At 49.9% G+C, this 16637-nt stretch overlaps 1 protein-coding gene and 1 non-coding gene across 4 annotated transcripts in view; both read left to right on the plus strand.

Moving 5' to 3' along the window:
- Positions 1-14013, plus strand: part of TNPO2 (transportin 2) — a 30314-nt gene extending 16301 nt beyond the window's left edge. For 2 of the 3 annotated variants that reach the window (XM_073319361.2, XM_073319360.2), the window contains exons 13-25: positions 440-665; positions 1467-1638; positions 2346-2432; positions 2695-2802; positions 3156-3314; positions 3405-3492; positions 4139-4237; positions 4614-4709; positions 5533-5608; positions 7597-7696; positions 8574-8648; positions 9462-9592; positions 11037-14013. In XM_073319361.2, the coding sequence (XP_073175462.1) occupies positions 440-665; positions 1467-1638; positions 2346-2432; positions 2695-2802; positions 3156-3314; positions 3405-3492; positions 4139-4237; positions 4614-4709; positions 5533-5608; positions 7597-7696; positions 8574-8648; positions 9462-9569 (1394 nt within the window). In that variant the 3' untranslated portion in view covers positions 9570-9592; positions 11037-14013. Of the gene's footprint in view, positions 1-439; positions 666-1466; positions 1639-2345; positions 2433-2694; positions 2803-3155; positions 3315-3404; positions 3493-4138; positions 4238-4613; positions 4710-5532; positions 5609-7596; positions 7697-8573; positions 8649-9461; positions 9593-11036 lie in introns of those variants that run through there. The other variant, XM_073319362.2, reaches the window with a different exon arrangement.
- On the plus strand, positions 1120-1190 carry LOC140901144 (small nucleolar RNA SNORD41). Its single transcript, XR_012155778.1, has one exon. It is a non-coding gene; the product is annotated as a small nucleolar RNA SNORD41 (small nucleolar RNA).
- Positions 14014-16637: the final 2624 nt, after the last annotated feature.

The following is a 16637-nucleotide window of genomic DNA, read 5'->3' on the forward strand; positions in this document are numbered from 1 at the left end:
GCCCCTCTTTGAATCTTGCTAGGTTCTTGGCTTCAGTGGCATCCTGTGGCAATGAGTTCCAGAGGTTTCTGGGGCTTGTAACTGAACCCTGGCCTGCAATCCTCTATGTGCCCAGGTCCACTGGCACTGGTATTTCCTGCCACCTGACTCAGGTGTTTTGGGACTGAGCAACTTGTGTCACATGATAGCCTTTAACTTTTTAAAATAAGCCAAGGAGGGTTGTGTCCCAGCAGCTGATCCTCCCCAGAGACCCCACAATGCTTGCTAAGGGATGGGGATCAGGGTTAGTTAGTGTCCTTGCTCTGCCTGCTTGGGGGTAGGCCAAGCACTACCTAGGAGCATCACTAGAGAGAGCCATGGCTGAACAGTCCATAGAGGCTGGAGGGGCATACCCTTCTTCCCCCTCTTCTGGGCTCTGAGCATTCCCCTCTTATAACAGGCTGCATGCAGGGCATGGTGCCCTACCTCCCTGAGCTCATCCCGCACCTGATCCAGTGCCTCTCGGACAAGAAGGCCCTGGTGCGCTCCATTGCCTGCTGGACCCTCAGCCGCTACGCCCACTGGGTGGTGAGCCAGCCCCCCGACATGCACCTCAAGCCGCTGATGACGGAGCTGCTCAAACGCATCCTCGACAGCAACAAGAGGGTGCAGGAGGCAGCCTGCAGGTACCCAGGAGTGTGGGGCGGTGTTGGGGCGTGGGAATTGTAGCAGTGGCAGACCAGTGCCGAGAGGTCTCCCCATGCTAAAGACAGAGTCCTGTGATCAGATTGCCCCTTCCACGGCTGCAGTCCCCAGCTTCTTTAATCCTGAATCACGCGCCCTTCCGGTGCCCCGGGATATTGGCGAAGGCTTGCCGGTGACCACGCAAGCCACTGTTCTTAACCAGCATCTGTAGTCACCCTGGCTACGATCTGGGGCTAGCGTCAGCTTCCCAGTACCAGCCACTGGAGCCTGTATGGCTGCTACAGCAGGTGAACTGAGGAGAGCAGTAACTCTCTCTCATCGAACCATTCTCTCCAGCATCCATGGTCTGCCTGGACTGGTCCTGGACGTGGGGCCTGGCTTGAGGCCTGGTCACTACTCAAGCTGGATCTTCCCCATCTCCCGCAGTGCTTTTCTCTGGACATGATGAGGAACTTGAAGTTTGATCTTAACCATGACTGACTGTGTGTTCATACTGTCTGATCCGGAGAATTACCGTGGGGTGGGGAGATGGCCCAGTGCTTCTGGTCAAAGCCAGCAGTTGGGGTGGTTATCGTGGGGTGTGGGGAGCCAGCTCATTCGAATGAGCTTCTTCGTGGGTTGTTGTATCACAAGAAGTGGGTTTCGTCTGCTTTCTAAGTTGGACTTACCTGGCTGCCCACTGCTGAGTTTGCCGCTGGCTTCATGCCGCTTCCTGGGACCTGTCAGGTTCTCTTTGTTTGGGTTAATGCTGCTTGTTGTTGTTTTTCCCCACCCCCCCCCAGCGCCTTTGCAACGCTGGAGGAGGAGGCTTGCACGGAGCTGGTTCCTTACCTCAGCTTCATCCTGGACACCCTGGTGTTTGCCTTTGGGAAATACCAGCACAAGAACCTGCTGATCCTGTACGATGCAATTGGCACCCTCGCCGATTCTGTGGGGCATCACCTAAACCAGCCGGTACGTGCCGCCTACACCCTCCATCCGACTGATTGCCAGGGGTACCAGTACTAACATTCACACACCAATGCTTCGTTGCCCCCTCCTTTCCCCCGCACAGCGTGACAGTAATAAAGCGGCTTGGACGCTTTCCCCGATGTCCGCTGACCCCTCCATTCCTTGCCCTTACAAACTTGCTGCTGCTGAAGGGATAGCAATTGACGTGGGTGGAGTGAGTACCAGTAGCTGCGCGGTGCAGCGCGTCCTTGCCAGCAGCCACTGCAGCCGCATTACCAAATTCCCTTGGTGCTTTCTCCATGCCGCTCTGCACCCAGGAACAATGATGAAGGAAGAAAATACAAGACATTCGAATCCTGAAGCAGTGTGTGGACTGTTTTGGCTTTCTGAGAGTTCTGGGCTGAGCTTAGATTGCTGGAGAGGGATGGTGCAGTGGTTAGCATGCTAGCCTGGGGCATGGGGACCTGGGTTCAGTTCCTAACTCTGCCACAGACTCCCCATGAGACCTTGGGCAAGTCACTTAGCCCCTCTGCGCCTCAGTTCCCCAACTATAAAATGGGGACAAGAGCAGAGTCCTACAGAGTGCAATGTACTCAGATCAGACAGTGATGCCGGGGTTGGGAGGGGTATATACAAGTACGCACGCTAGACCATAGTGTAAAACCCACCCCATGATAGCACTGGTCTCTTTTCCTGCCCCCTTGCTGTAGGAGTATATCCAGAAGCTGATGCCCCCTCTGATCCAGAAGTGGAATGAACTGAAGGATGAGGACAAGGATCTCTTCCCTCTGTTAGAAGTGAGTGACTGTGAGAAATGGGCGGGAGAAAGCATGCTGGGAGACATGATTGTGTATCAGGGTCTCCCAACTTCAACAGCAGCTGACGCTTGAGTTGTACTGTGGTGGCTTAGATGGGGGAGGGAGAGAGGTGGTATCGGAAGGATAAAACCTGTGATGTGTGAATTGGAACAGACCTGTGTGAGATTGGGATAAAAGGAGGGCTTGGGTCTGATGGACCCCTGTGAACATCCTCTCTGAGGTGTTGCATCTCTCTTGCCAGTGCTTATCGTCCGTAGCAACCGCTCTCCAGAGTGGCTTCCTTCCATACTGTGAACCCGTCTACCAGCGCTGCGTGACGCTGGTGCAGAAAACGCTCGCGCAGGCCATGGTAAGTGCCGGACTCCTCGCGGCAGGTGGGACAGAGAACTTGGGCTTTTGTCCTTCGTCTTGCAGTAGTGCCTGGAAGCATCACGTGCAGGGGGGGCCCCATTGTTAAGAGCTGTCGGGAGGAGCCTGTCCCAAAGAGCATGCAATTGAAATAGACGAGACAAAGGATGCATCCTTCTCCCCGATTTACAGATGGGACCCAGAGAGGGGGTGTGACGTGCTCCGCTGGGAATTCAACCTGGGTCTCTTGAGTGCCAATCCAAAGCACAGCCCTCCCCTCCGGAGCACATGGGGGGTGGGGGTTGGGGGTTCCCTTTGGAAAAAGACTTTGCCTTTAACCCCTCTCCCGATCAGATGTACAATCAGCAACCAGACCAGTACGAGGCTCCTGACAAAGACTTCATGATCGTGGCCCTGGATCTGCTGAGCGGCTTGGCAGAGGGCTTAGGATGCCATGTGGAGCAGCTGGTGGCCAGAAGCAACATCATGACGCTGCTCTTCCAGTGCATGCAGGTGAGCCGGCTCCAGACCCTGGCTTAACAGCTGTGTCCCTGTGGCTACTGACTCTCTTCCAGTCTAACCCTTCGCTGTTGCTCCGTGCAGGACACCATGCCGGAGGTTCGGCAGAGCTCCTTCGCCCTCTTGGGAGACCTCACCAAAGCCTGCTTCATGCATGTCAAGCCATGTATTGGTAGGTCCCTGCACCGAGCCCTCACTTTGCTGCCGTTGTCACAGGGGCCCTCTTGCCTCTGGAAATGATGGAGAAGTTCAAAGAGCAGAGCTGTCCCAGTATTCATACTGTCTGATCCAGAGGGAATGGCAGAGCGGGACAGGCTGGCCTTGTGATTGTGGAGCAGGGCTGGGACATGGGAGACGCTGGGTTCAATCCCAGCTCTGCCACAGGTTCCCTGCATGACTTCGGGCAAGTAATTAAATAGCTTACGGGCCTCAGCTTTCCCGTCTGTAAAATGGAGGTGATGCTCCTTTCCTTTGTCCAGCCTGCGAGCTCTTGGGGGCAGAGACTGTCTCGCTCTGTGTTTTGGGCAGTTCCTGGCGCCATGAGGCTCCAGCCTCAGGTAGGGGCTCCAGCCAGTACCATGTGGAGGAAGAATGGCTCTTCTGTAGGCCCCTTCATACAGTGCTGGTCCTGAGAAGAGCCAGAGACTCCAGGAAGCAAACCAAGGGCTTTGCTGCAGCTATTGACTTTACCTAGAAAGTGCCCAGATACTACGGTGATGGGTGGGGCGGAGGGGCGGTACAACACCTTACATGGTATGTGCCCCACCTGCAACCTCTCCAGTATTAACCCCATGTCCTTCCTCTTCCTCTGTGCTCAGCTGAGTTCATGCCTATCCTGGGCACCAACCTGAACCCGGAGTTTATCTCGGTGTGCAATAACGCTACTTGGGCCATCGGGGAGATCTGCATGCAGATGGGTAAGCGTGCCAAGAGCCAGGCTGGCCCTGGCATCTGCTGCTTGCTCACTCCCATACCAGTACTGTTGGGGACGAGATCCCACCTCATGCAATGGGGCGGTGGCTCTGGCATTGTGTGTACAGCATGGGGAGGGGGGCTGGGAGTCAGGACTCCTGGGTTCTAGTCCTAGTCTAGTCTGCCACTCACTGATCTTGGACATTTCCTTATCCGTGCCTCAGTTTCCCCATCTGCAGTGGAGCTAATCCTGATCTGCCTCTCAGAGGGGCTGTGAATGAATATTCATTCACTGAGATCTGTCCTAAGAACAGCTGGTCTAGGGGGAAGCTTAATGAGCCAAGTCAAAGATGGAGCTGACAGCACTCTCCTTCCTGGCAGGGGCGGAAATGCAGCCGTACGTCCAGATGGTCCTGAACAACCTAGTGGAGATTATCAACCGGCCAAATACCCCCAAAACGCTGCTGGAGAACACAGGTGAGTTGGGGACGCCCAGCATGTCACCCCCAACCTCTGGCTCTGCGCACGTAGGAGGGACCACAGTGATTGGAGTGAATCCTGCTAGTTTATCCCACTCCCAAGAGCGAAACTGGCTTGGACGCCAGTGGGAACAAGGTCTGGCCCAGGAGCCACCAATTTGCCATCAGCCTGAAAAGTGTCTAAATGGGAGTCAGTAGGGGGGATGGAGGAGCTGCTCTCCCCGCTGCTGCCCTTAAATGGGGAGGTAGGGCTGCTGGCCTGTCCACCATCCCAGAATCACAGCCAAGCTCCTGTTTTTAAAGGGGCTCTGCCCTGGAACAGCTGGTCCCTGGACCTTTAAGGGGTAGACCATCCTTCTACAGGTGGTTTCCCTGCAGTAGGGACCTTGAGCCTGATGAAAGAAGCCAGTCAACAGCCGAAATCTACACGTACATTCCTGACAGCAACAGGGCAAGCTTCCCTTTCATGCCTCTGGGCATCGGCTCCACCCTGGAGGGCATCCACTGGCCAAGATGGGAGTTCGGTCTTTGGTCCATCCAGTCTTGTGTTATGCAGCTGAGGCTGGCAGGAAAACAGGGCAGCTACTTGTGGGATCATGCAAAGTAGATGCTTTTCCCACGAGGAACTGGACCAGTGCTACCAAACGGCCTATCAGCTTCCTGTTAATCTTGGCCGGCCCTGACCTGGCCACTCGAGAGGGGAAAGGCGTTTCTTTCTCCCAGTCCCCTAGTTGCTTCTCTTGCCATGTGCCGCGTCCTCAGGACATACTCGAATCCCAGACTCGCTGCTCAGATCTGTGATGGGATTGTGTCTCTTCCAGCCATCACCATCGGACGCCTGGGTTACGTTTGCCCTCAAGAGGTCGCGCCGATGCTACAGCAGTTTATCAGACCCTGGTTAGTGAAACCGCAGTCGGAGAGGGGGAAAGAGAGCGTTTGGTGTAGAACAGGTGTTTGGCTGAAGGGTTCTTGGCTGCTCCCTTGGGGGGAGGTCTGTTCCAGGTGATAGCGACGGGCAAATGTAGCACGGCCTGATGGACAACTTGGCAAAAAGCTTCCAGTGATCCAGGCTCTTCTGCCTAGCTCTTTGCATCGGTGCATTCTGGGATCCTAAAGCCCCAAGCCCATACATCCCAGTGCAGTTGTGGGAGCAGGGTTTTTTGGGTAACTTCCAAATGAGACACTGCCTGTGGGAGGGAGCTGGGTGAACTGGGGCAGCGCTCATGCCTGTCTATGCTTGAAATGGGGATTCAACAGGACCTGCATTAAGGACCCTGCTCTGCCACTGACCTTAGACAAGTCACCCAGTGTCTCTGCCTCAGGTTCCCTATCTGGATAATGGCACTGCCCTGTCTCAGTTGTGAGGATAAGCATGAGGAGGATTGGGAGGTTCTCAGATACTACAGCAACCAGGGCCAGGAAACTACCTGAGATAGCATTTGACATGTCCAGACCTGGGCCTGCTCTGTGTGGGTGTGACACTTACCTGCTATTGCTGAGGGCTGCGTATTGCACGACTGTCTCTCTCTGTGTGGCTGGAGCTTCACCCTCCATCTTCTCTGAGGGTGGGGATTTGCCAGGCTTTAGAAATAAATTCAGCCCGCCCCCCCCCCCCCCAACTCCTCCCCTTGGTGCTCTTCCTGAGTGTCAGGATCAACTGCTCCTTGCACGCCACAGTTTCTCAAAAGGGAATGGCAAGCGGTTTGGTGAAACTCGATATGTGATCCCACACCAGGGAGAGGTTCTAACTGAACTGGCATGTACCTGAGCAAGCTCATGTCCTGGGGGGACCTCCACAACAGACTCCCCCATTTCTCTGGCCGAGTGGCTGACTAAACCAGTCCCCTGAGGAAAGGGAATACAATCCGGGGCTTGTTTCCATAAACAAAGGCGGGGAACAGTACCAGCAGAGTCCTCCCCCGGGGAGCCTGCAAGCCTGCAGCTCTGATTTCTCTGGAGATAAGCTTGCCTGCCTCATCTGCAGTGCAGCATTGGTTACCTTTTAATAGAGACTCTTTGCTTCTTATGACAGGTTTCAGAGTAGCAGCCGTGTTAGTCTGTATTCGCAAAAAGAAAAGGAGCACTTGTGGCACCTTAGAGACTAACCAATTTATTTGAGCAGAGCTGTAGCTCACGAAAGCTTATGCGCAAATAAATTTGTTAGTCTCTAAGGTGCCACAAATACTCCTTTTCTGGTTTGCTTCTTATCTCCACCTACCCCCGGTTGGGATCTTACAGCAGTTTTTTGCGGGGGAGTTGGACTCCTGCTAGCTCAGTGTCCTGTTTAAAAATACCCCCTCCACCCCTCAACTTCCCCAGGTAGATTTTTAATCTCTTAACGCTGCCGTGTCCTGACCAGGTTGCCAGTGCTCAGTGTAACTGCATGAATGATGGCTCAGACCGGGCCCCAGCAGGCGAGTGAGGCCAAGTATAGCACAGAGCCGGCTTCCAGCGACCCAGGGAAACAAGGCCCTGAGTTATTGCAGTATCTGAAACCTCAGATGAGTTGCTGAGCGGGGAAGGAGGCAGGATGGGCCAATGGAGAGGTACTGGACTGGGCGTTTGGGTTCTAATTCCAACGCTGCCATTGCGTGTGGGGAGATCCATTTGTCAAGCATCTAGGGACAGAAGGATGAGAAGCTAATACTGGCATGGGGGTGTCTCTGCACTAATGCCAGGGATCCCCAGGTGCTAATTCTACTAGTACTAGGGAGTAACTTAGCTCTGGTTTTTTGGGCTCAACTGCCACGGGCTCATCTACCCAGCTGTGGTTGCACCAGTGCACTGGCATAGCTGGATGTGCAGCTGTTCAGCCTAATCGGCTCCCTCCCTGCTCTCTGCCCGGCCCCTCTGGCACTGATTGTGGGGTGTGCTCTGCCTTCCAGGTGTACGTCTCTACGGAACATCCGTGATAACGAAGAGAAGGACTCTGCCTTCCGCGGCATCTGCATGATGATCGGGGTGAATCCCGGTGGAGTTGTGCAGGTAACGGCACGTCAGCCATTCTCTAGGGCTGTGTGACTGCCGGAGTAGCTGGCTGGACCTCCCTCCACACAGCACCCTCTTACCCAGCTGCAAAGGGAACCCCCACAGCCACAGAACTGTGTAACCCTGCACTGACTCCAGGAGTGGGTGCCTGACACAGTCACCCACCCTGCTCCCCGTAGCACAGTGCTGCACTGGGGTATCAGGGTCCATACTGATGCCAAGGGGAGAGTGCCCCCACTGAGTCTCTTACCCTGCAGCCTAGTGCCCTGTAGAACCACACAAGGGGTAGCACTGACCAAAGGAAGAGTGCCCCCTCCCAAGCCACTCACGCCTTTCCCTGCAGCAACCTGAGATTTGCCTTGGTAAGCCCTGACCCTGCTTTGCTCCTGATATCGGACAGGTCCCCACGGCGGTGTCGCTTCACACCATAAACCCAGCTCTTTAAGCTAGCAGGAAAAAGGCATAACGAGAGCCAATGGCCGGAAGCTGAAAGTAGAAAAACTCAGACTAGGAATAGGGGTGATTTTTTTAATAGTAGGGTAATTAACCACTTGAGCAACTTACTTAGGGGCATGGTGGATTTTCCATCGTTCGTGGCCTTTAAGTCAAGGTTGGTATCCGAGTGGAATTAGTGCTGCTGTCGTTAAGGGTGAGCAGCACTTTAAAAAGAGAGTCTTCCTGGAAAGACTTGCTGTAGCTCATCCAGAAGCGCTGGGCTTGCTACTGGAATTGCTGGGGGAGGTTCCCTGGCCTCTGTTCTGCAGGAAATCAGACTGGATCTAAAGGTCCTGTCTGGCCTTAAAATGGGACTCTTCATTCACGCTGCGCTGGGGTCTGGGTCTACTCTTTCCCAAGCACCTTTATCCTGTTCCAGGACTTTATTTTCTTCTGCGATGCTGTTGCTTCATGGGTGAGCCCGAAGGATGACCTGAGGGACATGTTTTATAAGGTAAGTAACGCGTCATAAAGAGGGGGGCAAGAGATGCCTCAGCTGAGTCCTCAGTTCAGTTATGGATCTTTGCAGACTAATACTGAGGGGGGGAGGGGGGCCTCTTTCTGAGCTTTCAACTGACAAGGGGCTTCCTTGTCATCGCATGCAGGTGAAGTGATGGCCTGATCTCTAGCTCCATTTATTTGCTGATGGAGAGGGAGTGCTGTCCAATGGCTAGAGCTGGGGAGGTCAGGACTCCTGGGTTCTTTTCATGGGTGGATATGGGGTCTTTCCAGCTCTGTCTATGCCTCCGCTTCCTTATCTATAAACTGGGAAGCCCAGCTCCTGTAGGGTGGTGGTGAGGGTTCATGTGTGTGTACTGCTCAGAGGCCTCCATCTGGAGTGTGACACTGTCATTGTGTCTTAGTTGTGCGGGGGATAAGCATTACTAAACACTCCAGCAGCTTCAGTGCCTTATTAAGCATGTTTAGCTGCAGCTGCCATCGGGTGGAACTTGGAACCGCCAGCGTTGGCTGGGTTTGTTTGGCCTCAACAGTGGGCCCCCAGCATGAATCCCTGCCGCTTCGGGTTAGTGTGTGCGGATCGCAGCGCTTGGCCCGTTTGCAGCTCCGAAGTGGGAGAGTACACGTCCTCCCTCTGTAGCGCACAGAGAGTGGGTGGGGCTGTTCATCCTCCTCTAACTTCGTTCTGCTGACCCAGGAGCCTTGCAGTAACAGGGAGGGCTGTAGGCATAGCCACGCGCCTGTATTTCCACCTCCCCTGCCCACACACAAGCCTGTGCAGTCCCATCTTGCTGCTCTTTGTCCTCAGATTCTTCATGGCTTCAAAGACCAAGTTGGGGAGGAGAACTGGCAGCAGTTCTCGGAGCAGTTCCCTCCTCTGCTGAAGGAGAGGCTAGCTGCGTTTTATGGGGTCTAGGCAACGCAGAGAAACCGAACCAGGTGAGTTTGGACACAGGGAACCGTGGCTGGTTCTGATGGATCAGCCAGTGTGGTGGTGATGGGCGTAGACTTTTAGCTCCCATTCTCATGGGGCTAAAACCACTCATTGCCCCTCCCCACCGCTTCACTCCTCTGGCAAATAGGTTTCAAGTGTTAACATGTTGAGAAGTTGATGGAGAGATTAAGTGGGAAGGCAGGGTGGTGAAGGGTTTGGAGCACAGGGCTGGGAGCTGGCATTCTCCTGGATCTGCCACTGACTCACTGTGACCTTGGAAAAGTCACTTCCTCTCTGTACCTCAGTTTCTCCATCTTGTAGTGGAAGTGTGATGTCTCCCTTGTTGGGGCTGAGGGTGGAACTTATGGTGATTTATGAACCTGCATTAAGATCCTCGGGCAAAATGTCAATTTCTAATGGCAAGAAGAGCAGAACTGGTGAAAAGCAAACCAAATGTTTAGTGTCTGGGAAGTGTGGAGAGGCAGTGTTGTCTGAAGGTTACTGTGGCAGAATGGGATTCAGGACTCCTGCTTCAAGTTTCCACACTTCTAAAACGAGGATGATTGCTCAGTCTTCCTCTGAGGTGCTGAGGTCTCTGAGCAAAACAGGTGTGAAGTGTGGGGAAAAAAATCGAAAGCCCTGAGGTAGCACACACAGACTTACCAGCCCAGACACTTGATCTGTTTGCCCACCCTTAACATGCGGACAAAGAGATGAAGGTCAATTTAAACACAGATTTAGGCTTTAGACACTCAAATAAAAATGGCCTGATCCTTGTGGACCTTTAGCTTCCATTGAAGCTGGGGATTTCTGGGTGCTGAGAATCAGGTCTCTCATTTATAATGCACCCAAGCTTTAAAACTTTGGCTTAAATATTTTTCTTCTCCCCCTGTCCGTCCGTCTCCCCCCCCCCCCCCCCCAAAAAAAAAAAAAAAAACCCCTCTTACCTGGAACAAAGAGTTTTTGACATGTAAAGTTAGCAGATGGACAGTTTGCAAAACTGATCTGATGCCCCAAAGCGGGGGAATATGAAGTCAGCCTGATTGGCCATTTGTGTTTTGCCTTCGAAACAGCAGGGCTTATCAGATCTCATCTGCCTTAATTTCGGTGGAGGACTCCTTGGCTGTCTAGGTTGTGGCTTATGAGCTCTGTCTGCCCACCCACTGAGGTGTTGGATTTTTAACCAAGAGCTTGTCTCCCAACTGTTTGTTGGACATTTGGGTTATGACAAATTTCAGCCAACCTGGATACAAATCTCTTCCTCTTCCGCATCACATGTGCTGCTATAATCTGCTAGTTTTCCCATTGCCAGAGTCTTCCAGGAAAAGCAGGGGAAATTAGACTTGTGGCTAATAATGACTGCAGCTATTCTGAGTCCTTTTCAGAGGGCTTCATTTGACCTGTGTGTACCTTGACTAACTGGTGTCCTCTCTCTTGTCTCTCCTCTAGGTTCCTGTATGTGCTGGGAGGGTTACTGGGAACTCGTCCACAGGTGTTGCAGAGCCCTGTTAATGGGGGGTTAGGGAGGAAGGGAGGAGCATTGTGGGACATAAAATGACTTCCCTCCCATCTCCTGAAATTTTGAAGTGGGGGGACCTCCGAGATCAATTCAAACAAGCAACCAGGGAATCTCAGTGATTGGGAAAAGGGGCTCTTTCCTCTTTTTTTCAGAGGTCATCTCTGGTAGATGGGGATGGGGTGGGGGTTGGCCGTGGGCCAAAATAGGGGAGCGATCTTAAACTGCAACACTTCCTGAGAAAGGGATCTAACTAGGGCCATAATAGAAAAGGACTAGCTTATAATAATAATAAGAATAATTTTAAAAAAAACCATTTAAAGGCTAGGTTTTAAAAACAAAGATATGAATAAAATGCTAAAATTGGATAAAAAGTTCTAATGGTTAAAAATTGAGCTGTCGAGAATGGAAGGGTTAAACTATAATAAAACCAAGGTTATACTACTGTATAAATATTACCAGTCACCGGTGTTTGAGATCAGCTTTTCCTCACCTCTTCAAGACTGCATGGTGACCGAAGTAGACTAGCAATCCTGTGAGTAGCCCATAATTACATGTAATTGTTTTTCATCTAGAAACTTAAAACAGCAAGAAAAAAACCTTTTCTGAAATAGTTCCATGGCGTTGTTTACTGGACGCGATGCACAAAATACCCCAACCCGTAAGGACCTCCTGAGCCGAGATCCAGTCGATTTCTATTGTGAAGGGGGCCCTTGTAACAAATACTGTCGGAGAAGCATGTTTTTTATATTAAAAAAAAAAAAAAAGAAAAGAAAAAATCAACATACACAGTGCAGTGAATTCTCTTAACCTGTCCTTCAGCTACAGACAGAGGGAGGTGAAAGTGACTAGGGTGGGATTGTAAGTGATGCGGTTGTATCATGCATAGGCTGGAGATCTACTCTTCACCTGGTTTATGGAGCACCTGATCAGGGAGACATGTACTGCACTCGGTCCCAAGTAACATAATTCATTACGGTTAATTACGCTTTCTGTCTTAATGGAGTTTCTGCCACTTCCGTTTACAAAATAAGAGGGCAGTCAAGGTAGCGGAGCACAGAGGGGATGGGAGGGTAACTTTGTGTAGGCAACAGTCAGATTTATTTTAAAGACAAGTCCATAAACTCTGCTACATGCTCATTTGGAGTCTTGACAAAAGACTCGCATGAATTTTAGTCCCCGGTTTATTTAAAAAACAAAAAAAAACCCAAAAATCGGCTTGGTTATGCTGAAAGCTTTTGACTTGGTGTAACCACAGCTTTTTAACTGTAAATGAGATAATGTGCTGTGAAAGCATCATTTGACAGCCTGGGTGGTTTTTGACTTGCCACTAGTCAGAAGGCAGCTGTATGGGGAGGAAAGAAGGGGGAAGGTTTAATCCTTTAAAGGTGCAAGAATAACTGAGTGGGCAGGGGGTGCTGCCAGTTGTCAGGAAGTGTCTGAGTCTGCTTGATCTGTCTGTAATCAACTGAGCTGTGGGATGAAGAGAGATCATTTCCCAAAGTGACACGAACCAAGGGAAATTCCAGTTCTCCTGAGAGGAGAGCGCCGCTGGGACGCTGATTTTCTCCGAGTGCAGGTTGGGGAGAACTCTTCACCAACTCCTTCCTGGATTTCTGTTTTCTGACTCCTTTTTTTTTCAAAAAAAAAAAAAAAAATCAAAAACTGAAAGTCACTCAGGTGACAGCAGGACGAACCTGTGGTTGAACTGTGGAAAGTCTGACCCTTCTCAAGGCTGCAGCCGCACCTGTTGCAAAAGTACCTTGCAGTGAGGAACCCACCATCTTCTTTTGGGTGGCAATGTCATGCAGGGTGGGGGGAACCAATTTACTAAAGCAGCAGTTGGTCACTCTAGGATCAGTCATGCTGCACCTGTGTCTATTGAAAGCATTTGTTTGTGGGATCACTCAGTAACTTAAGCTTCACTGATCCTTTCCCTTCATCCTCCCTGGTTATTTTTCAGCACTTCCTTTCCCTCCTTTTTCTACTTCTTTTTTTAAAGCTTTCTTTTAACGCCCTCCAAGTTTTTGCACTGGAGTTCACCGGGTGAACATCCCAATAGGCCTTCCACCGCAAAATTTTGAGCATGGCACCCTGGCTGGCTTAGTGTCTACTGTTGCTTTCACTGGCTGGTGTAGCCCCTAGCTGTCTCTCCTGCTGAAGATCTGAGTGGTGGGGAGAGACTCAAGCAGCATTCAGCCCTAAGTGCATCTCTACCTTAGAGGAAGGAAGGGATGGGGAACTAAATAGATGCATTCCTTCAATTCAGCCTCCTTTTTTATTTTTATTTTTTATTGGTATAAGACTTGAGCAGGTCTCTGGGAAACTATCAGATGTTTTTCTTTTTTGCATTTTGATGCTTTATTTTTAAGCATTCCCTTTCCTTCCATTCCTCCTCCAGAGAGGGATGAAACATGGATTTCCATTAGAGCAGGGTTCTGGTGTGATCTTTTTAAATGCATGAACAAGAACTATACTGCTAAGTAAATTGGCATCCCAGCTTGCTATATATATAAAACACTTTTTAAAAAAAAAATTGTTTTAAGTTCCCAAAGCGTAGGAAAATGAAAGAAGGCTGTGAACTCTTTCTCGAACAGTGAAGTTTAAGCTACTTGACCTGACTGCCTCTAGAAATGGATTTTTTTTTTGTATAACTGCTTCTAGTTTCTGCCTCCTGTTTGTTAACCCTGGATTTGTATATTTGTAAATGTGCTGTACTGTTTCCTATGGTGACAGTGTACCTAGTGTTGAAGCCGCTGCTTGCACCTTGCTGAAATGAGATTTTTCTCATTTTATGTATAATTTTGTCAACTTAAAAAAAAAAAAAAAGCAAATTTCATGTGACTCCACTCTACAGGTGTGTCTAAGCTCATTGTTTTTTCTTAAGTAAATATTGGGTTTGTAAACTTTGCCATTCTCTCCTCCCCACTTTATTTGATCCCTATGCTCCCTCACTTCTCCATCTCCAGAGCACAACTGAATCTGCTAGGAAGTATACTGACATATAGGGCCTTGTATTGTCTACCACGAGTTGTGGTCTGTATTCCTCGCTGCCACGTTTCTTCATACTTCTCATAACCCTGCAGGGGTGTCTGTTTCTTGCTCTGCCACAGGCCTGAGAGTTGATATTGGGCATATCACTTCCCCTCCCTGGGCCTCAGTTTCCCTATATGTAAAGTGGGAATAATACCTCCTTTGTAAAGGTGGGTGAAGATTTACAGAACAAATGAAAAAATGAATTAGCACATAGGTGTGCTTTAAAGGCACTGATCTGGGTTCACTAAGTGGTGTGATACTGGGCAAGCTACTTAAGTTCTGAGAGGTTTCAGAGTAACAGCCGTGTTAGTCTGTATTCGCAAAAAGAAAAGGAGTACTTGTGGCACCTTAGAGACTAACCAATTTATTTGAGCATAAGCTTTCGTGAGCTACAGTTCACTTCATCGGATGCATACTGTGGAAAGTATAGAAGATCTTTTTATATACATACAAAGCATGAAGAAATACCTCCTCCCACCCCACTCTCCTGCTGGTAATAGCTTATCTAAAGTGACCACTCTCCTTACAATGTGTACGATAATCAAGTTGGGCCATTTCCACCACAAATCCAGGTTTTCTCACCCCCCTTCCCCCCACACACAAACCCACTCTCCTGCTGGTAATAGCTTATCTAAAGTGACCACTCCCCTTACAATGACAGGTTTCAGAGTAACAGCCGTGTTAGTCTGTATTCGTAAAAAGAAGAGGAGTACTTGTGGCACCTTAGAGACTAACCAATTTATTTGAGCATGAGCTTTCGTGAGCTACAGCTCACTTCATCGGATTCCGATGAAGTGAGCTGTAGCTCACGAAAGCTCATGCTCAAATAAATTGGTTAGTCTCTAAGGTGCCACAAGTACTCCTCTTCTTTTTTCTCCTTACAATGTGTATGATAATCAAGGTGGGCCATTTCCAGCACAAATCCAGGGTTTAACAAGAACGTCGGGGGGGGGGGGGGAGGAAAAACCAAGGAGAAATAGGTTAGCTTGCATAATGACTTAGTCACTCCCAGTCTCTATTCAAGCCTAAGTTAATTGTATCAAATTTGCAAATGAATTTCAACTCAACAGTTTCTTGCTGGAGTTTGGATTTGAAGTTTTTTTGTTGTAATATCACAACTTTCATGTCTGTAATCGCGTGACCAGAGAGATTGAAGTGTTCTCTGACTGCTTTATGAATGTTATAATTCTTGACATCTGATTTGTGTCCATTTATTCTTTTACGTAGAGACTGTCTAGTTTGACCAATGTACATGGCAGAGGGGCATTGCTGGCACATGATGGCATATATCACATTGGTGGATGTGCAGGTGAACGAGCCTCTGATAGTGTGGCTGATGTTCTTAGGCCCTGTGATGGTGTCCCCTGAATAGATATGTGGGCACAGTTGGCAACGGGCTTTGTTGCAAGGATAGGTTCCTGGATTAGTGGTTCTGTTGTGTGGTATGTGGTTGCAGGTGAGTATTTGCTTCAGGTTGGGGGTCTGTCTGTAGGCAAGGACTGGCCTGTCTCCCAAGATTTGTGAGAGTGTTGGGTCATCCTTCAGGATACGTTGTAGATCCTTAATAATGTGTTGGAGGGGTTTTAGTTGGGGGCTGAAGGTGATGGCTAGTGGCATTCTGTCATTTTCTTTGTTAGGCCTGTCCTGTAGTAGGAGACTTCTGGGAACTCTTCTGGCTCTATCAATCTGTTTCTTCACTTCCGCAGATGGGTATTGTAGTTGTAAGAATGCTTGATAGAGATGTTGTAGGTGTTTGTCTCTGTCAGAGGGATTGGAGCAAATGTTGTATCGCAGAGCTTGGCTGTAGACGATGGATCGTGTGGTGTGGTCAGAGTGAAAGCTGGAGGCATGTAGGTAGGAATAGCGGTCAGTAGGTTTCCGGTATAGGGTGGTGTTTATGTGACCATCGTTTATTAGCACTGTAGTGTCCAGGAAGTGGATCTCTTGTGTGGACTGGACCAGGCTGAGGTTGATGGTGGGATGGAAATTGTTGAAATCATGGTGGAATTCCTCAAGGGCTTCTTTTCCATGGGTCCAGATGATGATGATGTCATCAATATAGGGCAAGTAGAGTTGTTAAACCCTGGATTTGTGCTGGAAATGGCCCAACTTGATTCTCATACACACTGTAAGGAGAGTGATCACTTTTAGATAAGCTATTAGCAGCAGGAGTGTGGGGTGGGAGGAGGTATTTTTTCATGCTTTGTGTGTATATAAAAAGATCTTCTACACTTTCCACAGTATGCGTCCGATGAAGTGAGCTGTAGCTCATGAAAGCTTATGCTCAAATAAATTGGTTAGTCTCTAAGGTGCCCCACGTACTCCTTTTCTTTTTACTTAAGTTCCGTGCTTCTATTTCCCATCTCAAAAATAGAGCATGAGGATAACTTTTTAGAGTGTGGTCACAATGAGGCCAGCTTCCCAAAGCACTTAACGGCCTTCAGTGCTGCCCTGCTTCCTTGGCCTGCTTCTGGATTTGCAAGAGGCAGCCAGGAGCC

The sequence above is a fragment of the Lepidochelys kempii genome, chromosome 20, assembly GCF_965140285.1.
Source record: "Lepidochelys kempii isolate rLepKem1 chromosome 20, rLepKem1.hap1, whole genome shotgun sequence".
Taxonomy (NCBI): Eukaryota; Metazoa; Chordata; order Testudines; family Cheloniidae; genus Lepidochelys; species Lepidochelys kempii.